The sequence below is a fragment of the Sphaerodactylus townsendi genome, linkage group LG06 (assembly GCF_021028975.2).
Source record: "Sphaerodactylus townsendi isolate TG3544 linkage group LG06, MPM_Stown_v2.3, whole genome shotgun sequence".
NCBI classification, from domain to species: domain Eukaryota; kingdom Metazoa; phylum Chordata; class Lepidosauria; order Squamata; family Sphaerodactylidae; genus Sphaerodactylus; species Sphaerodactylus townsendi.
Window position 1 is genome coordinate 39,450,281 of NC_059430.1, and position 22,314 is coordinate 39,472,594.

Here is a 22,314-nt window from a genome sequence, read left to right on the forward strand (position 1 = left end):
TCTATAATAGCCATAGAGTGGGGTAATGGTTAGAAGGTTGACCTAAGATCTGGGAAATCAGGTTCAAATCCCCACTCTGCCATGGAAACTACTGGATGACCTTGGGCCAGTCACACATTCAGATTAAGCCACTTCCCCAGGATGTTGAGGACAAATGGAAAAGGGACGAATGTGGACAGTCCTCCCTTGGAGAGAAAGGTGGAACATAAGCGAGGCTGACAAATAAAGTGCATGGTCTTCCAGCTTCTCTCACAAAAAGTAACACGACCAGCAGAGCAAAGGTTAATGTGTATAAAGTCCCAAGGTTGAGAGTTTCTACAGTCAGGTGACATCCATGCTTTTAGCCATCGTATATAAGCAAATCTACTGAAAGGAGGGTTTTTGCCACCTAACATCCTACCTGTTTGTACCCATGGGATAAGTAAGCACAACCCATTATAATCCAGCTAAACGCTGGTTATAGCAACAGTAATTCATAAAGCATAAGCCAGGAAGTGTTTCTGGAAAATATTTGTAGCTTTATTAAAGACTACAGGCCAGATTACCACAATTTGTCAGGCATTATGCTGCCTCTTCTTTGGCAAGACGATCTTTCTTGAGTGGTCCCTGTGAAGAAAGTCATAAGTATGTCAGTGCACAAAACAGACGTTCCATCATGTCTCACATTTATCAAGGAGTACACCTTAGGATTTTTGTCTTTTCATGCTTCTGGAGGAGACAGTAGAACGGGGTGTCCAACTCTGGTGCTTCAGATGTTCATGGACTACAACTCCATCAGCCCCTGCTGGAATGGTCAATTGGGGCTGATGGGATTTGTAGTCCATGAATATCTGAAGCACCAGAGTTGGACATCTCTGCAGTAGAATAATACCATAAGATCATTAAAATTATCATATTGCCATCTAGTGGTCATATACTGCACACCAATTAAGACTAATAATGGGTAGGAAAAGGAACAAGATGGAGAATTGACTATATTACTGGTAACCTGCCTGCTACACGCAGATTGACAAAACTTGCTGGACTAGGCACATCTTGGTGTGGTCTAATAAAATGCTTATGTAAACAGAGCCTATTTATGATAATTTAAGTTCTTAAATACTATATCTTATATTTTATATACTGTAGTCCTAAATAGGATTTGGAAATTTAAAACTAGTGAAGCACATGTTTAAAAGGGAAGTATGCCACATCTGACTGAAATCAGCACTCTCCTGGTGTGGGGAATATAATGTTCCCTTTGGGAAAAACAGGATGAACCCAACCTTTTGAATATTATTTCAAAAAGGCCCTTTGGCAAAGACACATAAAAGCCACTGCAATTTAATTTCAATATACTGTGTCTTAACAGTTTATCACATCTTTAACAACTCCATGTTAGGGACAAATCTAGCTCTCAAGACTGTTAACATTTATGCTTTACAGCAAAGCTTAATGAAATCTCAGGGTCAAAAAACCAAGGATTGTGTGGTTTAACGTGCTGCTACCATACACCTTCTTTACACATAATTTTCTAAATGCTATCTGTTTACCCACTACTGAATATAATTTCTGAGAATCCATCCACAGAGACTGGAACCAGTATTCATACAACTACTCTTGGAGCTCTTGCACAGATGAAATCTCCAGGACCGCCTTCACTAGCTAACAAACATGGCAGGAAAAAGCTGTTCCTATGCCTAGACTATTAATGAGTATGCTCCCTTCACATTCTGGGAACATGTTCCTGCCTCTCACACTTTGAAGCAGCTCAGCCACTGCACCTGGGTGGAAGTAGCCCAATTCAACACAATGAACCCATCAACACTGCATTTAAAGATCTATGCAGCAAAAGATAAACAAAGAAAGTCATCTTACCATGAAAGCCTTCTTTTCCTCTGCTGTCTGGAAGCGGCCATGACCAAACTTGGAAGTTGTGTCAATAAACTTCAAGTCAATCTTTTCAAGGGCCCGACGTTTGGTTTGCACAAGCAAGGACTAAGGGGGAAAAGTGGATTAGAATGAACTGGCAACCACAATGACGACTACTTTCAGACTGCCACATGGAAACACCACAGACAAGGTGAGAAAGTCACAGTCCAGAGGTATTACTGTACAGCTCTCTATTTAACCTGAAAGGGATAATGTATGGACAGCACCTGGCTTCCCCTCCAGGTGTGCAAAACTTGCCTGCTGTACTGGAACGAGCCTTACCATGTACAATACAGGAAGACTCATCCAAACTGCTTAGTGTTAAGGGATAGGCAGACGCACACAATACCACCCCCCCCCCAAAAAAAGTTTGTTGCTGAATGATCTGATGAGAGACTCAATGGGACCCAGAAGTATCCTTGTACTGCTCACCTTGCGCAGAGTGAGAACTCTCTTCTTGGTCCCAACAACACAGCCTTTCAACATGATAAAGTCATTGGTCACTTCACCATAATGAACAAACCCGCCCTGTATTATGAAAACAGCAAGTCAATGTACAGAACAGTTAGTAAATATTCCTAATTAATTCTATTTCCCAGCAGATACACCAAACCAAAACACCAGCAACTTCACCTCAAGCAGAATTTATAGAAGAAAACTAGCCTAAGGAATTTGCGTGTATGCTGAAGGAAAATGGCAACTACATCAGCTGCCAGGGCAATTAGTAATCTAAGTACTGCAACTTAAGTGTCCATGCCTCAGAGAATAACAGACCCTCAAGCTTTGATCTACACACAAATGCAAAGGCTTACTGCCTAGACACACACACACCCATACACATTTTTACTAGAAGTAGAAAACCACTCACCAGAGGGTTGATGCTTTTGACAGACTGATCGTACTCTGTTGAAGCATTATTTTTGATCAACTTGCCATCCTTGATTTGGTATCCCTGGCCAATCTTGTAGATCTAGTAATCCAAGAGAGGAAGGGAAAAATTGCTCTTTAATGAACAGTGGAAAGCTGATGACTAAATCTGGATATCCACCTCTCAGGCTGACCTTTTTATCTAAGGAACTTGATTCCTCCAACATTTCACAAATGTGAGGGTTCCCAGCTGGTCATTCCCACAATTCCTACACCTGGATTATGTTTCAGTTTGACATATTTAACTTATAAGTTATGCTTCCAAGAAAATAATTTTGTTCTAATTTGCAATATCAACTGAAGTTAAAGCCTTTGGCATGACCATCATTCACTGGGCCCATTATAAAGCTGTTTAATTCATTCTTGCAAGGGGGAAAACCACAATAACTGTTGACAGCTAAGGGATGTATTGGGCTATATCCAGCTTAGGAACTGACAGAATTTTGAGACAGCAAAAGCCTTGCAAATATAATTTACCACAGCATGACTGACTGCAGCAAGAAAATAGGAATTATTCAGCTAGCTTGGACCTGTAGTCCTTCTAGTCCAGCATTATGTCTCACACAGTGGCCAATTACTCTAGAGGGCCAAAAAATGGGAATAGAGGCCAAGATCTCACCCTAATGTTCCCTCCTGACACTGGGATTCAGCAGTTTACTGCCTCTGTAGAGGAATCAAGTAACACTGCCACCTACTGGAACACATCTAGATTGTCCCAAGTCAAGAAGCTTGATTTCTCACCAAACAACCTTAGGGGACAGCAACCTGTTCTGCTGAGACACTGCATTCCTGCCGGACACCGCAGGATACATGTTAACTGATCCCAACAGCCTTGCGCAAGAGCTTGGCAAATAACTCCTAAAGTTCTCAGCAGGCTTAAGTCCAGCTGCCTCTGCTATAAAGTCTCCCACTCACCCCACCTAAACAATGACTTCTATGGAGAACAGGGCATATATATCCATCATTTCAGCTTAAAGCTGCACACAGCAAAGCACACCCATACCTTTTTATTGATTTCTGTGCGGTGATGATAGCCCTTTTGACCAGCTCGAGCTACAGAGAAGGCCACACGAGCAGGGTGCCATGCTCCAATGCAGGCCACTTTGCGCAGACCTCTGTGAGTCTTGCGGGGCAGCTTTTTGGTGTGCCACCGGCTGGTAACCCCTACAAACAAGGTAGACCAAATGAATACGTTAATATATTGGACTCTGTAGACAACAGAAAAATCATGTAGAAAAGCAGTCGACAAAGCTTCAACTATCCATCTTATACACCTGCCTTTACTGTCAGAGGCATATAACGCAACACAATCATTTTCAAGTGAGCAAAATTTACTCTTAGCCACTGTTCCCAAAGCTGATCTCAGAAGGAAGGCAGCATGGAATGACTCCTCATGGGTATCAGGCACTGTGCCCAGTGCATATTCCATGACTTCATCACTGAACAGCTTCTACTTAGTAACAGTACAATGTACTATCTTCCATCCTCCCTATGCCCAGGGAAAAATACAAAGCACAGAAATAAACCTTTGCAAAAGTATCAGGTGGCAAAACCCCCCTACCTTTGTATCCTTTGCCCTTGGTAACACCGATGACATCTATCATTTCATCTTGGCCAAAGACAGTTGATACTGGCACTTGCTGCTCTAGCTTCTCCCGGGCCCAGTCTACTTTCTGAGCCACAGTGCCACCATTCACCTGGATCTCCATCAGGTGAGACTTCTTTTGTCGCAGAGGAAGCATGCGCATCTGAGGACCCAGAAAGTTAGTATTCATTACTGTAGTGTACCCAACAAGAAGGCCTTGTCAGATGTTTCCTGCATCACGTTAAGTATCTCAAGCTCAAACAACACCAGTGTATGTCAGACTTCTTTCTACTGATTCCGAAATCTTCACATGTGACTTTAATGCTGACCATTATTTTGGAACCAAACGCCATAAGAAATCTATAACGCTCCATAAACTAGTAATTTTTCAAGAGAGTCCACAGACCTTGCTGTACGAAGTGAGCAATACTCTGCAGTGACTTGAAGGGTAATGAGGAATAGGACAAAATGTAGTAACAGAGTGCGAGACCTGGTAGTCTATCAGATACACCCTTTACAACAAAAAGAACTTAGTAGAATTGTAACTTCATCAGCCACGTGCTGGATCGTATTCGTTTTAGAATGTTCTCCTTGGGTCCTAGTGCCTACCTAACAGAACTAAATAGGATGACGTTACAATTCCACTTGGTTCTTTTTTTTGGAAAGAATATAATGGCTGCCTCCCTCTCATATCTCATGCTTGGGACTCCATGATTTTGCACAATCTATAAAAATGGTCAAATTCAACAGCCAAATAGGGCTGGCTTTAGACAGGGCCTTTCCAAACTGCTCAGTGATGTACAAGTTTTCAGCACATTAGTATCTAGGCTACATGGCACCAAAAACCAGATTACAGTCCCCATTCCATTCAGCCCACAGTAACCAAACCCCTTAATTCCTAAGGTCTTCAGTAAATCCCCAAATGCTGAAGACTTACCTGGGTATGAGCTATAGCCCTGATAACCTGGCAGTACTTCTTCATGCTGTTAAAGTCCTTCTCCAGTTGCTTTTTGCCTTCATCATCCTGCCACTTCTTGCAGTACTTGGTAAAAGCCTTCTTCTTGGACTTATGCCTTCAAGGAGGAGCAGAGAAGGGGATTGGCACAGCCCTTCATCAACCCACCCAGGGAGGTGGTTGAGTGGAAGAAGCGGCCACACAAGGTCAGTTTTGGCTCATTGCCGGCTTCTAAGGACTTTTCCACCGACAAGCGGAGCCTGGAGCTCATCAGACAAAGGCAAAGTTGCCAAAGCTGAGCGGAGCTGCCATAAATGCAAGCAGAGAATATTAAAATGCGCTGTACAGAACACGTCACTACTGAAATGAAATGGCACTATATAGAAATTCCTCATGCTTGACAGTGATGTGCAAGTGAACTGCTCTAACTTTTAACACAATTTATCTCCTTAATACTACATAATGGTTGAGTGTCTCCTTTCTGACTCCATTCATTAACAGGAAAAAACGTTTACAACTGAATGTGCCAAAATTCAGATCTATGTGAGGGGTCTTCAAGGAAAGGTGGGCAAAAAACAAGCTGTATATGTGCAAGTGAAAAGAGGTAACAGGGTATGCCTGAAGGCAGCTTACTACATTCAGTACTCGACGATCAACAACAACTGCCAAAAGGCAATTTTATGTCCGCCCGTCGAGAAGATCATCATGTGTAGTATTCATCTTCACAACTATTATCACCTTTATCCTTAGTTTAGTTCCTATCACTTTTCAAAGTGTTCTGTTATAAACGCTGAGATCAAATCTTACGACTGTCTCTGAATTACTTTCTCCCAGATCTTGAACATGGAAGTCCGGCACTCCTAAAGGCTTCCAGAAATATTTTATATTACCTAGGCTTGAGCTTCATAAAGTATCCCCCCCCAATTAGAAAAATTAATCACTGCCCTCATACCAGTTCTTGTAGAAGCGACGCTTGCACTCATCACTGATGTGCTCAGCAAAGATGGTCTTGAAGGTGCGAAGGCCACGCGGAGTTTCCACGTAGCCCACAATACCCACAATGACCATGGGAGGGGTTTCCACTATGGTAACTGCCTCTACAACTTCCTTCTTGTTCACCTCTGTGGGAAAAATACAGTACAGTTAATATCAATGCAGTCATGAATATAGATTTTTTTTTTTTACAAAATAACAAACTCCAGGGACATAACAGTCTTAGTCCATTGAATCAGTCACAAACTGAAACCTCTCAACATTTGGCTTGATTTACTGGGACAACAACTTTAATGGGGCTGTTTAATTGACAACAGTCCAAGTTTATTACACAATACTGTTGTCTGTCAAACTCCTGCTTGAGGGAAACCTTAAATGCTTTGCTCAAAACCAATTTCAGCACAGAAGTCTTAAGAGTTAGATTAAAGAGACTTGCTTACCACAACAACCTCTAGAATGGACTCTGAACACTATTCTGAAAAGTCAAAGTGCCCACAATGAGGACTAGGGGCAGTAACAGGTAATTTCTCTTAGTTCAATCTTTCAACACAGGGTAAAAGACATGTTCACAAAAGCTTTCTTCCACCTTGAATGAGATAATGCAGCGAACTGTCTGGCACAATTTGCTCAGACTCATCTGCCACGTGGAAGAGACAATGGTCTATCAGGATTGCTATAAGGCGGGGATGTCCAACTCTGGCTCTTCAGATGTTCATGGACTACAAATTCCATTAGCCCCTGCTGGCAATTGGCCATGCAAGCAGGAGCTGATGAGAATTGTAGTCCATGAACGTCTGAAGAGCCAGAGTTGGACACTTCAGCTACAAGGTTTACTGAGAACAAACACAGATAATAAAGAAATGCCTAATATTAATGACATTTCCCTCCCTCCCAACTGCTTCCCACCTCATGACTGATAAATACGTACTGGATCCAGGCCTGTCAACTTCACGAACAATGTGGGTCATGCCAGCCTTATACCCAAGAAATGCAGTGAGATGGATGGGCTTGTTGGGGTCATCCTTGGGGAAGCTCTTCACCTTGCCTCGATGGCGCCGGCTGCGCTTGCGTGGCAGAAAGCCCAAAGATCCATGCCTGGGAGCTGAGAACTTGCGGTGGGACTGGAAAGAAATATATATGGCTCAGCAGGTAGCTGTGAATGAATCATTCTCTCCCCTCCTGTATCAGTTCAGAGTTCTTGTGAGGATAAGATGCTCTAACCTCTTTGGGAAAAGACTGGGACACAAACTTAAATGAAACACTTTCCTCCAGCCACCATCAATTCCTCAAATGAAGAACAACAACATACTTTCACTTTGTCTGCATTTACATACTCTACTAACCAAATCAGATTCTTTACAACAGTACTGCAAACTAATTTCAGATCTTTTATTTATCTCATTTATATCCCATTTTTCTCCCCAACGAGGATCGAAAGTGGCTTACATGGCTCTCCTCGGTTTTTGTGAGGTAGGTCAGGTTGAGTGTGAGATTGGTCCAAGGCCTCCAAGAAAGCTTCCACAGCAGAAGGATTTGAACCTGGGTCTCGCAGATGTCCTAGTCTGACAATTTAACCACTACACCATGCTGCTGGATCATTACATTTATATGATCATGTTAACATCATTTCAAAATGATAAAACAGCTTTCTTCAGCACTTTCTAGGATGTTTTACTTTTAGGAATGAATACTGTTTGTATTCTTTAACAGTCCCATGACAGCAAATAAAATTTTGGATTTGTATTGCACTTTTCTCAACTGTAAGGAGTCTCAAGGCACCTTACAAACTCCTTCCCTTCCTCTCCCCACAACAGACACCTTGTGAGGTAGGTGGGCCTGAGAGACTTCTTAGGCTCATTCCGCACATGCAGAATAATGCACTTTCAAACTGCTTCCAGTGCTCTTTGAAGCTGTGCGGAATGGCAAAATCCACTTGCAAACAGTTGTGAAAGTGGTTTGAAAACGCGTTATTTTGTGTGTGCGGAAGGGGCCTTAGAATACTGTAACTAGACCAAGGTCACCTAGCAGGCTTCATTTGGAGGAGTGGGTAATCAAACCTGATTCTCCAGATTAGAGTCCACCTGCTCTTAACCACATTATGCCACACCTTTGGCCTCAACAATATTAAGTGTTATAAATGATATACTGATATATTAAAGCTTTTGTATACGTCGGACAAATACTCTATATTCATGTATTCATGTAATACTAAAGTGCGTGTAGTTTTCTACAGTACAAAGCAACCATACCCTTTCCTGATGTAGTTTATAACCTTGACAAACCATGCTACATAAAAAATATACAAAATGTGTTACTCTCATATGAAAATCAACTTCCCTTGCATAATAACCACCCACCCACCAATATTAGGTAAATATTTTGGTAATGCAGCCAAATACCACTGGAGACAATTCAACTCCAGTATTTAACAGAGTGGATCCAAATATTAGTTTTATATCGGTTATTAACCACGTTATAGATCAAGCTAGACAGGAAACTCTTTACCCTGCTAGTTATTTTCCATTAGGAATTTATTTGCAAAGGATGACATTTCTACGCCGACTTCCTGGAGTTGAAAGGGTACTGTTCTAGTCAATGCTACCCCTGCTTTTTGGTAGGTCAATCCCTAAGTATCTTTCACATATGCCACTTGTTAAGCGGGTTCACCGCCAATCAAGGCGTTAAACCTTTCAAGAATACTGAGGGAGCCTATAAAAAAAACAACAGGCGATATCAGAGGCTTGGTAAATGACACGCGGCTTGCACAAATAAAGGCCGGCGCCCCTCGCTACATCGAGGACAGGCCTCAGCTGTCCCTCAACGACCGCAGAGTCGGAAGGCCCTAAATAGCTCTCGGATTACAGGAAACGAAGTCCCTACAGCAAGAAAATCGCGGTCCCCCCGCAGCCGAAACGGTCACGGAGGCGATGTTCATGGATAATTCTTTTCCGACACCCAACCACACTCACCATCTTGTCTCCGGGTTGACGTAGAAGAGAATGCGAAGACGGCGCATGCGCTATTTAAGTCCTCGTATGTACGTCAGCGCGCCGCACTAACGCCAACGCATTCTATGCGTGCTCAAACTCGCGAGATCTTGACATTGATAGGTCATTATTTAAATACACTGATTAGTTACGGGCGCCTGCTATAATCAATCTTCTTCGAAAGGCGCAATTTTGAAATTAAATCTACAGTTCTGCCGGCGTAATATAAATTGGAAAGGACTATGTTGGGCTTGCTTCTGAGTCAACATGCATAGAGTTGGCGTATTTACTAGGCAGTAATAAGTCCTGTTCTCCAGCATGAAACTGCTGCACTGGTTAATCAAGAATTTTGATACCGTTTCCCGAAAGCGTTATAAGGACTTAAGATATTTCAGGTGTTTGCTAGCTTAGTAAAACTAGAGAGACTATAAGATACAACTGGTGTGAGTAATAGATGTACTTTTTTTTACATTTTGCATAATGACATCTGATCCTGGATTTCATGCCTGTTTGACTCTGTGTTTACAATGTTGTTCCTTCTTGAAATTGTCATGCTAGAATAAAAACTTGTTAGTCTTTAAAGTACCAGCTACAGAACCCCTGCTTATCTGCCTTGAGTCTCAGCAAGAAAAGTGGACATAAACATAAATATATATTTATATAGCACTGGCGTAAGAGATCCTGCAGTTTCAGTGGGAGCCAACAGAAATGAAACATATGAGAAAGCCTCTCTTAAAGTCATCATTTTCACCCCGTCATGGGATCTTAAGTGTGGAGGAATGCCCCTAAATGAATAAAATGATCAATGTCATGACTAATTGATATAAAATAAAACAGAAGTCCTGTGGCTGTTGAAACACTAACATTTATTTCAGTATGAGCTTTCATGCGTTAGGGCTGATATAAGTCATTGTAGACCTAAAATGCCCCACATAGCACCCCTTTTATAATAGAGTGGTATCATTTTGTGAACTAAAATTATTCAGCATATAACGGTTTTCAGTTGTACAGATCTTTCTCCTTGCATCCAATTGCCCACATACTCATCCTCTTTCTCGATTTCTGTCCTTTCACATTTTGTTGAAATATGATAAAGAATCAGAATAAACTATGTAAATCATCTGAAATCCATAGGTACAAAGTCTTTAAATGTCACAGTTCCCTATTTATCTAATCATTTTTAAAAGGCATTATGTTCTATGAGAGATTTTGTAGACCTCTCTGTACAAAATGCCATATCTGTTCTCATATCCTTACTCTGAAGACCAGCACTTTTTACACCTGATCTGCACAGTAAAAACATCTCTACTACTGACTCTGAAACTATGATTTTATAGCAACAGTCATCTCTTTGCAATGATGCATGGGGACCAAATATATATTTAGGAGCTTCTATGTTCAAATTTTCCATTTATAAGATATGTGATGTCCATAATCACCACAACTGGGTTGAAAACTGGTAGAAAAAAAATAACTGTTTGAAAAACAGCATGAAGCTGATTCTGTAAGTATATTTTGTAAAGTTGTGTTGTAAATGTCAATGCCTGTTGGCAATAGTTGTGAAGAGCATGCCTGTCCATAATAGCCAGTATTTGGCCAAAAATGTACAGGCATCTTCATTTTGATGTACTCAAGACTGAAGTGACTTCCATAACCAGAAACTGGCGGGAGGGGTGTGTGTGTTAAATGTTGTGAAATCACATCCGACTTATTGCAACCCTATGAATTAATGACCTCTTAAACAATAAAAATACATATACTTATCTTTAGATAAGAGTTTGCACAGGTTACACTCTGTGTTTGATGGAACACAGAGTGTAACCTGGCACTTGTTAATTTTTACCAACATTAGGCCAAACATTCCTATTCCTGCACTGACCAACTCCATTGCCCAGCATTTCCCCTTCATCCTCAGCCACATTGTCGCTTCTGGCTTCTACTTCTCTGTGTTTTCCACTTTGAATAGACAGGTACAGAACCAAAGTTGTGCCCTCTTGCTTGCCTCTTCCTTCCAGCTCTCTCCCCCCTCCAGCCTCCCTTTTGCCCATTTACCCACTCTGGACTCTTGACAATTCCCCTATGCTGCTGGACTGTCTTTTAATATCTTAACAGCTGGAGGGCTGTTGACTGATTGATGAGCGATATATTTTTAAATGTAAATGATTCATTTAAATGTATTAAATCTTTGTGTTTTATATGTTATATTATTATTGTATTGATGTTTTTATCTTGTAAATTGCTCTGAGCTCTGCTTTGGCAGGCAGAGAGTGGCATATAAATTATTTTTAAAATTATGCATATGTGTGTGTGGCTGGTATGAAGAAAAGCCTGGAGGCAAGTGATGGTCACTGACTCAACATGACAAGTTAGGCCTCTTTCTGATGCAATCAGTGTTGATGATATCATTCAGCCCTGTGAGGAGACATGTCCAGCACTGAAACTGGGGTGAGAAGAGAAGTGAAGACATTTGTGATAGGATAAGTATGACTTTACATCAAAACGAACAAGAAATAACCTACAGTTTCTCAGCCATCTGGGAATAAGACTACAATGAGGACAGAACATACATGGGGGCAGCCCCAGGCCCACCTGACAGTGCTTGTTTTCTTAATGTGCTCTCTCTGTGTGAAAGTCTCCAGGACACTGCTTCATGCTCTTAGCACCATAGCAAGGTTCATCTTTTTTTGGGTTGCAGCCCATATGAATGGGATCTTCATCCTTTTGCATTGTGCCCTAAGGATGTCAAGCGTGGTGCTTTCAGTTCTGTTTAGGAAATTTGGGAGAGAAGTTCTGCTTCCAGCGGCCCAAATCATCCAGCAATCTCAGTTGGCTGTCCAGAGCTACTGCTTTTATTGGGTCAGTGCCTTGCTGTATTGTGCTGCCAGATGGACTCTAGAGTTCCTGACACCAGCAATCTTACCAGCTCCTTCATTTCCAGTGCACCCATCTTATCACCCCCTGGACTCTTTTCTCCAACACAACGGTGGAAGCTACCAGACAGCGTTGTGGCTGGTCATACTGCAAATAGCTGTTGCTGTCTTCCTTAGGTTCCTCAATGAGGTGCAAGAAGCATTCTGTCAGTCAGCAACAGCAGCGAAATATGAACTGATCCAGTTTCTAAAAAGCATCACACCTGCACACTATCAGGCTTACGAAGAAAACAGCTTGGATGACATCACCCACAGCCTCCCGCTTACCCGGATCCCTTTATGTAACCGTTTCAAGGGCACTGCACCTTGTACCCTCAAAGACATACCCCATTCCATTGTTATGCTTAAATGTGTTGTGGCCACTGAACACATCATCAGGGGACCAGGCAAGTATGGTTTAGAGGTCTCAGCTACCCCTTTGCATGTAAGGTTCCAGAACAGCACCAAAACGAAGAATGAATTTTCAGCACATGGTACAGACCCAGCTATGAAGAAGATGAAAAGGGCATGTATATTCTTCATTGCTTTCTACTTTTCCCTACTCTCCATCATCACGAAGATGCTCAAATAAAGAGACAGGATGTACCACTTCAGATGTGCTGAGTTACTAATTTAGAAAAAAAAACATCTTAGCATTAGCACTCTCATTCTGAACAATTGATGGTGGTGACTTTGATGACAAAATTATAATAATGGAAATTATGAAAGTACATTATCCTCTAGGGCTTAAAATGCATGTGTGGTGTTTCTGTTTTCTCACCTTCCAAATGTGAACTGTGGCCTGGGAAATCAATTGACTGTTACTTAGATGGGATTCAGGACCGAACTACACTCTAACAGGAGGTCTAATATTGAATCTTCAGGCATTTTTATTAGGGGGGAGCTGAAGCTGAGGTGGCTGAATTTGGCTGGAGCATTGTTACTTATGGGAGACGGGAGGGGATATTCCTTTCCCAACACAGACACAATTTTCCTGACAGAAGTTAAGCACACACTGAAACTCTTGTTAATCCTGTGAGAGGAAAGCTGAATTACACCCTGCCCCTCTGAAAAGTTAACAGCAGTTTTTGAGGGAACAATTTAGACTGGGAAAATGGTTGGAGGATAAAATACTCCATCCCCTAAGGCTACTACACCAATCGAATTCAGAGCCCCCAGTAGCTGCTTGCAAGTGGGACAACAATGTCAGGAAATTTAAGTATGGCTCTCCCATGTTTGCCCCACAGAAGACATAATTACATGCTATAAAGCAGTCATGATTATTTCTCAATTGAAAGCACCTAATAGCTGTTTAATGCTTGCTTCTTCATCACCAGTTTGTTTTTTTTCAGTGGAGTGGGGGCACGGAGAGGGCAGACAGGCAATTTGGGCTGTTGTAGGCCTGTTCTGCAATTGACAGGAAGGTCTGGCAGCTCTGCGTTTTCTCCTGTCACTATTTTTCACCCGGTCGGAGAAGCTCATATCCTCAGTAAACAGGATCTGGACATGCTACAGCAACATCGGGTGCTGCAAAACACAAGTTGTTCTGAAGACCACACAGTTACTCAAGGCTCTGATATTATCTGACAATGCTCTGAAAGTCAATCTTTTCAGAATCATAATGCTAAATTATTCAGATTGGAGAATACTTTCACAGCTGAATGTGGGAGCTCTTATGGGGGGCACTCTCTGATCCCCTTGAGGATCCTGACCCATGGCCCTAGCTATCACACAAACTTTATTTCCCCCTTCAAAATATGACTTATTCCTGGTAGTAAAGAGGAATTGACAAAGATGGAAATATAAAGCTCAGTGTGAAACATTGCTTTAACAGTCATAATAATAAGGCTATCATCTTTATAAAATATATACAACACCATAATATTATCTTCCTTATATCCTACATGCAATGTACAAAATGGATATATTAATCAGCAAATATTATTTACTGCTGTTGGATGTAATCATATCATTCACAGATTTAAACCAGAATTTTCTGATAAGGCCCTGTGTATGATGCTGGCTAAGTAGATCAGAATTGCAACCTGAACTGGTATTAAATGAGACCTAGAAAATCAGTGATGAATTATTAACTCTGCTTTTGGCAAGCGGTAGATCATGTTGAAGGTGAGTGGTACTCTCTTAAGGCTGCCTGGATTTGATGCTATGCAAGAATTTTGGTTGCAAAGGATACAATCCTAAGAACACTTTCCTGGGAGTAAGTCTCATTGAATATAATGAGATTTACTTCTCAGTGGACCTGCTTGGAATTGTTCCATAAACTACTTTAAGGCTGTACTGTTGTCATAATTCTACAATGAAAAAAGTTAAAGGAAGAAACTAGGAGATTGTGTCAATCAATAGTTATTATGTTTTAGCAAACTAACAGTTCCCATTTGTTTGCTTTTTAAAGTAGTCCTCCCCCTCAAAAAAATGTTCTTGGAGAAGGGGGGAGCCGCTATCCTCCTACATCCTGGTCTTACCAGGATGGGATAACCATGGCATTTTGAAAAGTTAAAAACCAAGCTCTAAAATGCCATGGAGTCCCCTTGATAAACTCAGGAATAAGGTATTGTCTAGTTTGGCCCTAAGGCTGTCCCCATCTTATAATCTGCCATGTTACAGTACTATGTTAATATTAACATCTTGGATCCAATGAATGCTGAACCATTTATGATATCAGGTAGCTTCTCTCCAGACTTTTACGATGGTTGCCATTGCCAGTCAGGGAAATTCCTGAAGATTTAGGTGAGGAGCCTGGAGGAGGTGAATTTGGGGAGATATGGTCCAAAACCTTTAAAATGTCAAATCACACGACAGAGATAACTTCTCTATTTGCTCAGCTTAGCAGCCCAACAAACAAAACAAACAATAATTTAATATGTGAAACTTTTCCTGATCTGGATATTTCACTGTTTCACTGCTGTTACTAAAGCTGCAGGAATAGGGAAGCTAAATCAGTAACATCGTGTGTACAATACAATACAGCTTGTAAACTATTGCAAGGTAGTGTTTAATTCAAAACCAGCCACAGGGTAAACTGAATGCATTAATCTTGCTGTGTAGCATTAAACTTGTTTGAGCAGTTCCTCTGAAATTTTTGTTTTCAGACTAGAGCAAACCAAAAATTACCTCCCTTTCAACATTCTTCCACAGAGGAGATTTTGTACTTAAAGAGCACAGAGTAAGAGGATTTTAAAACAAGCAAATTGGCTTCCCTCCAGTTATTGTACTATTGCCAACACCTCCTTCTTCAAAATAGTGTTTCTGATTCTTTTAATAACAAATTAATCTGATATTTCCAAGGCCACGGTTGAGAAAAAGCAAAAAAAAATTGCTCAATATCAATATAAAAATAGATTAATTGAAGCATAAAAGCTACAAGCACAGCATATGAAATGTCAAGTTCAAAAAACCACAAAATACTCAATGCAACATCTGCAAATTGTACAAAATATGCAAAATATGAACATACTGTGGAAAATGACTTCCTCAATAGCACATATTATCAAAAAGAAGCAAATATTATCATAAACCACACAATACGTAGGGGAAACCTGTATAAATACTTCTGATCAGATACAATTAATATCTCACGACCCAGTAGTCATCTCCTTGTAACATACATTCATAATGGACCGCATTGTAGTCTAAATAAAATTGATCAGAGTTACATGTCTGCTAGCAGACCATCATTCTCAATTTTCAGATCCATAACTGGGTCATACTTTCTCAAGGTACTTTGTGGGGTATTTAAATACTCATGCATCACTCCTTGTCATCTACAAGTACATAATGAAATTTTAAGTGTTTTCTGTAATAGAGCATTGTGAAATAGGAATAGAACAGCCTACGGCAGTTGTTTTTCAGAAAATAAGAACATGTTAAAAAGCATTTTCAGTGAAACCTCCAAAGCTCTAGAATTCCCACATGTCTCTCATTAAATATTTATTTCAGCAGTTTTTCAAAAGGCTGTTGCTAAACTTGATCAGGGAATGCTGGAAGTTTAACTTCTCCTTTTGCTCTGATTAAAGTAATGCCTTGTATGAATAATGCCTTTTTGAGGGGCTCCAGTTGTGTTGTCTAGTTGTGTTGGATAAGCATGTTTATTGTTAATGCCGTACACTGTCACAAGAAAGTACTTTCCAGGGCTAAGCAAGTATCTGCCGAGACATGAAACAAAACCCTTGAAAGTGCAACCAGGGCTGCTGAAATGAAGCAGAACAATCAAGCTTGGAGTCACTGTCATGGACACCTTTATTTACTTAAAATATTTATACCTCCACCTTTCCATTTTGCAGGATTCTCAAACCAGCTTGTGAACGCCCTCCCTCTTCCTTCATATTGGCCACTGGGAGGTTGTAAAGCCCCTGCATCCATCCCAAGTATCTGTTTGACGATACTGTCCCTTCTTATCCAGGCTCCCCAGAGGTTCCCAAACCAAATAGGTATTCATCCACTGCTATTGGTATACTTTGCCAGATGGAGTCATATGCTTAGCATTCTGTACCTGGGTTGCTGTTTGAAGACTCCAACCAGTTGCTGCACCTGCCACACAGGGGTGATTTACCACAACTGTGCACATTCATGCTATCATGCTCCAGGTATGGTGAGCTTCTCTCCCTCCACTCCCCATTACCACGTTTTTAGGCAGCAAGACCGGAGAGACATGGTGTTTACTGGCTACCCGCGCATCTGGCCCTCTGCTGGGGTAAGTGTCCCAAGTAGGGCAAATGTGCTGGTGCAAGGGTATCCTGCTCCCACTAGCCCCTTTGCCCCCCCCCCTTTGCATGGGGCTCTAAAAGTTAGTACCAGAATCTTGAACCTAAATTGGTACTTCACCAGGAGTCAATGATTATCAGTTACAAAATGTTGGCTTGATGGGTAAAGACAGTCCCAATATGGGGGTCACTATCCACTCACCATAAGCCGCGGGGTCACCTCTTTAAAAGCCACGGGGGTCCTGGACGCTCCCCACATCTCCGGCGCTCACTGCGCGGCTGCCAGGGATTTACCTCTCTCCCGCCTCCTGGCTGCGCGGCAAATTAGCTCCGCTAAAAAGAGCAACTTTTTTAAAAACCCCGCGGGTGCTGCGGGGTTGTGGGGAACCTCGGCTGTTTGCGCGCGGCTGATTCGCTGTGACGCGCAGCTCACGGCCAATCAGGGAACAGGGAGCGCCATCTTGTTAAGGAGTGGAAGTTGTCCCGTCCTAAAGAGATCGCGGCGTAGTTGATGGCGTAGACGACGTGTCGACATCCAGTCGAAGTCACGTCTTCACGATCTCAACTTGTTCAAAGCCCGTGCCGAGCAAATGGAAAATGTTCGGCGCCGAGCGAGATGAGGAAGTACAAGAGGCGAAAATGGCGTCGACGAGGCTGGCTTCTGCTTTCACTTCCAGAAACACTGCTGATGACGTGTGTCTCCACAGAAAGCGCGGCCAACGATTTACTGCTGGCGTCATTGGCATGTGCCGGCGATCTTAATAGAGGGCACAGTTAAGCGCCTCTTTGATGGCGTTCGCACTCAGCTTCGATGCGGGAAACCTATCATAAACAACCTCTTCCCAGCCAATCACACTGGAGACCCGCCCTCGGCTGGCCGCCACTTTCTCGTAACTCATGGCGCTACGTTGCGACAGTTGATTCGGGTCAGACTCCATTCCCCTCATTGCAACGGAACTCCCGTTGCAACGGATTATTGTGTTTCCAAACAGGTCTGCAGTGTTAGAGTGGAGAAACTTTCTTCTGCTGTTTTCCCAAAGGACCTCCACCATGTCTTTGTCTTGGACCGGGTGGCAGGGGATATACAGCTTTCTGGATGAGACATCAGCCCTGAATCCTTTCTAGTCCAGCTTTCATGCTGGCCATAGGGGAAAACAGCTGTGACTGCCCTCACAGATGATCTCTGGAGACACCTGGACTGAGGTGGGTTGGTGCTGCTGGTATTATTAGACCTGTCAGCAGTGTTTGACTTGGTTGATTATGACATCCTGGGCAACCATCTTGCCAGCAAGGGAATTCAAGGGACAGCCTTGCAAGGCTGTGCTCATTTTTCCAGGGCTGGGGACAGAGAGTAGCAATTGGCAAGTTCCACAAGGGGCGATTCTATCACCAATCTATATATATAAAAATCCAAATGTGTGTTTGTCCCTGATGGTCTCCCTCAGAAGCTGCTGGACAGATCGCCCCCAATTTTTCACAGGACGTCCCTCCCTGTTGCGGGCAGGTAATCGGACCTTCAAATCGCTGAAAGTCCATACCTGAGCCAGGTAAAATGTCTTTTTCCTGGCAGACCAGGCCATGAAGCTGGCTGTGTTTAACTGTCACCCTTAGAATGTTCATGCAGCATGTCTGTGGCCTGAGGGCTTGGGATGCCCTTAGAATGTTCACTCAGATGGCCACAGGTGAGCAGTGAAAACAGTAAATAGGTAATACTGCCATGTGAGACGTCAGGTGGGGTTCCCCCCCTCACCCGCTGGTAACTTTCACTCTCTGTGCCTCACCCACTGCTACCACACAACATACATACTCTCATACACATCCAGCTTATCCTCACACACCTCACTCTGCCCTCCCTCACATCCAACCATCACTTACCCACTTCCTCACCCATATTTGCCACAGCTCTCTTTTACTAAAAGTGAGCTGGAGTTTGCCTTTTTCTTCTAAGAAAATCCATGGGGTGGGAGCGAACCAACACTACCGGCTCCGCTTCTTTTGCACGTGGCCCTTTAAGAACCCAGGGAGCTGGACTCGATCTGAGCGCCTCACCACCCTGCCTCTGCTGCCTGACTGGGATAGCCTGCTTGCCCCAGTTCTGCCTTACCCAAGCCGGGACTGTGCATGTCAACCAGCCTCATGGACAGCGGGATTCACACTCCCCACAGTTCCATTGTGGAATGGAAAGGGTTACCTTATACTAAAAAAACAAGACAGCACCATATATGTGCATTGAAAAGGGAAAGAGGGACTCCATTTGACCACCCCAAAAGGCTATGCTGGGGATCATTGGACCTGCATGGACATCTGTGTGGGTTGCGGACTGTGATGAGAAGGACAGTTGCCACAGCAACACGTGGCCGGGCCCGCTAGTATTATTTAACATCTTTGTGTGACCCCTCGGCAGCTGCTGACCCTGGATGGTGTCCAGCTAAAAGCTGGGTCAACCATCAAGAGTCTGGGTGTGCTCCTGGATACTTCCCTAACTATGGAGGCCCAGGAGGCACACACGACCCATACAGTATTTTTTCCCCATTTATGCCAGGTGAAGCAGCTGGCCCCCTATTTTTCCCAATCCAATGTCGCCACAGTGATCAATGCAACAGTCACCTCCAGATCAGACTACTGCAATTTCCTCTACGCAAGGCTACCCTTGGGCCTGCTCTGGAAGCTCCAGCTGGTCCAGAAAGCAGCAGAGAGGGTGCTGACAGCGATCCTGTGGCAGATAGTCATCCAACCAGTGCTCTGCCAGCTGCTCCAGGTGAAGTACTGGATCAGATTGGTTTAGACTTATGTACAAAGCCCAAAATGGTCTGGGGACAATGTCTGTCCTGGTATATTGCCCATGGAGGCAGTGGGTCAAAGGATGGTGATCGACCACATCAAATGTTGCAGTGAGGTCTAATAACACTAGTAGCACTGACCTGCTGCATTCAGAGCTCGTTTGTGATACTCAGCTTTCATGCAAAAACACTTTTTGCATAGTTCTCCACTTTCTTCTTGCTTTGCTCCTCTTGTGCAAACACAAGCAAAGTTTTTGAGAGCCATATCACAGGTCCATAAAAAGTGTATCAAATGCGATGGTTAGATGAGAGACTGGCCAAATAAGTGTGGAGGCGAATATTGCCCTTTTATCACTTTATCTATGGTTTAGATTGAATTATGTCATTGATTTTGAATGATGCCATTGATTTTGAATGATAATTATTCATCAAGTTGGGTCAAGGCCATTACAGCCCAATCCAAAAGGGTGGAGATGGCAGAGCAGCATCTGGGGACTGTGCTGCCATGCTGCCTCCAAAGAGGTAATTGACAGTGTGGACAATAAAGGAGAAATTCCTTTCATCTCTGGGAAAACCCATAGCAAAAAATGTGTGTGTGGCTGGGAGATGGTGTTCCCAGGCTGAAAGACCCCCAGGAGGCCCTCTTCCATGTGGGCATGTGCATTAACCCAGATCAAGCTTCTGGGTTTGGGTGCTTGTGGTGGCCATCCACCAAGTTATGTCCATCTGTGCTGGTGTCTGTTCAACTTTGTACCCTTTCACCACTTCCAATGCAGCTTCAGCTCCCCCACCCCTTTGGATTGCACAGTCAAAGACAACATTGAATGGCTTGGATTTTCTTCACAAGCCTTGTTGTCACTAGGATTTGACACAGTCAAGCAAACACTAAAGCAAAGAATTTTAGATACAGAAAGACAATTGGATCTGGAGAGAGTTCCAACTTTCAAGTTGCCAATCAGTATGGAATATATCCCTTGTTCTGCCTCATATCTTACAACCTTGGAAATAAATATTTACAGAATGGCCTTTCTTGTTCAGCTTTGCTTTTGCCTGTTTAGATGGGAAATTCAGAAAAATTCCTCATCCCCAAAGACTTTGTCCAGGTGCTGGCAGAGAAATGGAAACTTTACAACATGTACTTTTTAGGTGCAGCTTTTATAGTGCTCCTCGAACCAAGATTTTAGGACCCTTATTGAACAACTAGAATGTCAACTAGAACTAATATTCTCCTTATTGATGGATTTCTGTAAATTACAAAGCTGGTAGTCAAATTCTTAGTTATACTGTACAAATTTCACAACATCAAGCAGAATTGACTCAAAGTAGTTAAGATGATGGGAATTCTATACCTGTCCTCTGGGGTATTAGATACCCCTCCCAATTTTATTCCGTTGGTAAATTTGATTATCATGCCCTCTATTCCATCATCCATGTCATTTATAAACTATTGAATAGCACTGGGCCCAGGTCAGAACCCTGCAGACCCCACTTGTTACTTCTCTCCAGGATGAAGATCCGCCATTGGTGAGCACCCTTTGGGTTCAGTCAGTCAACCAATTACATATCCACCTAACAACAGCATTGTCTATTGCAAGAATATCATGGGAGACTTTGTCAAAGGTCTTACTGAAATCAAGGTATGCTACATCCACAGCATTCCCTTTATCCGCTAAGCTTGTCACTCTATCAAAAAAAGAGATAAGATTAGTTTGGCATGACTTGTTTTTGAGAAACCCATGTTGACAGCATTCCCTTCTAAGTGCTTACAGGCTGTCTGTTAAATGATCTACTCTAAAAGAAAACTAAGACAAAGAAGGCATTGAGTAGTTCTGCCTTTTCTCCATTTCCTTGTAGCATTTTGACATCTTCACACAGAAATCCTACCATTTCCTTGTTCTTCCATTTGCTACAGACATAACAAAAAAAAAGCCCCTTTCATTATTTTTAACTTCTTTAGCAAGTCTGAGCTCATTCTGCACTGTAGTTTTTCTGACCTTCCTACACATGCTGGCTATTTGTTTTAATTCCTCTTTGGTGATTTTCCCCCTTTTCCATTTCTTACACATGTCCCTTTTAAATTTTAGCTCAGTTGAAAATTCTTTAGACATCCATCCTGGTTTCCTTAGGTACCTACCCTTTTCCTCCTCATTGGAACAATTTGAAATTGTGCCTTCAAGATCTAACTTTTAAGAAACTTCCATCCATCATGTACTCCCCTTTCTTTTAATATTCTTAACGATTAGGATCATACACAGTAGTTCCCTAAGTTTACTGAAATCAACTTTCTTAAAGTCTAGAATGTGTGTTTGACTACGCTTGGCTTCCCCTTTTTGCTGTGTAACAATTTTCAGGAGAACATGGTCACTCCCACCTAAGAATCCTGCACCGTCCACCCAATTAACCAGTTTGTTACAATTGGTTAGGATCAGATCTAAAATAGAAGATTCCCTTGTTGACTCTTCCACTGCCAAAGAGAGAGCAGCAGTGGCGTAGTGGTTAAGAGCAGATGTAATCTGGAGGAACTGGGTTTGATTCCCCACTCTGCC

General features: G+C 42.5%; 1 protein-coding gene and 1 non-coding gene across 2 annotated transcripts; both read right to left on the bottom strand.

Annotated features, from left to right (window-relative positions):
* Nucleotides 1–495: 495 nt before the first annotated feature.
* Nucleotides 496–9,462, bottom strand: RPL3 (ribosomal protein L3). The gene is made up of 10 exons (XM_048500661.1): nt 9,341–9,462; nt 7,300–7,492; nt 6,331–6,499; nt 5,361–5,496; nt 4,400–4,586; nt 3,842–4,002; nt 2,780–2,881; nt 2,344–2,439; nt 1,858–1,977; nt 496–606 (listed from the first exon to the last, which is right to left on the bottom strand). Exons 1-10 carry the CDS (start codon nt 9,341–9,343, stop codon nt 562–564), a joined length of 1,212 nt encoding a protein of 403 aa, XP_048356618.1. The 5' UTR covers nt 9,344–9,462; the 3' UTR covers nt 496–561.
* Nucleotides 4,194–4,286, bottom strand: LOC125435996. Its single transcript, XR_007244972.1, has one exon. It is a non-coding gene; the product is annotated as a small nucleolar RNA U83B (small nucleolar RNA).
* Nucleotides 9,463–22,314: the final 12,852 nt, after the last annotated feature.

Bases quoted from the DNA above. Each gene is read 5' to 3' on its own strand.
- RPL3 (XM_048500661.1), bottom strand. The intron at 6,500-7,299 runs GTACGTATTTAT...TTTTTCCCACAG, and splicing joins AGTTGACAGGCCTGGATCCA to AGGTGAACAAGAAGGAAGTT. The intron at 4,587-5,360 runs GTAAGTCTTCAG...CTGGGTCCTCAG, and splicing joins GGGCTATAGCTCATACCCAG to ATGCGCATGCTTCCTCTGCG.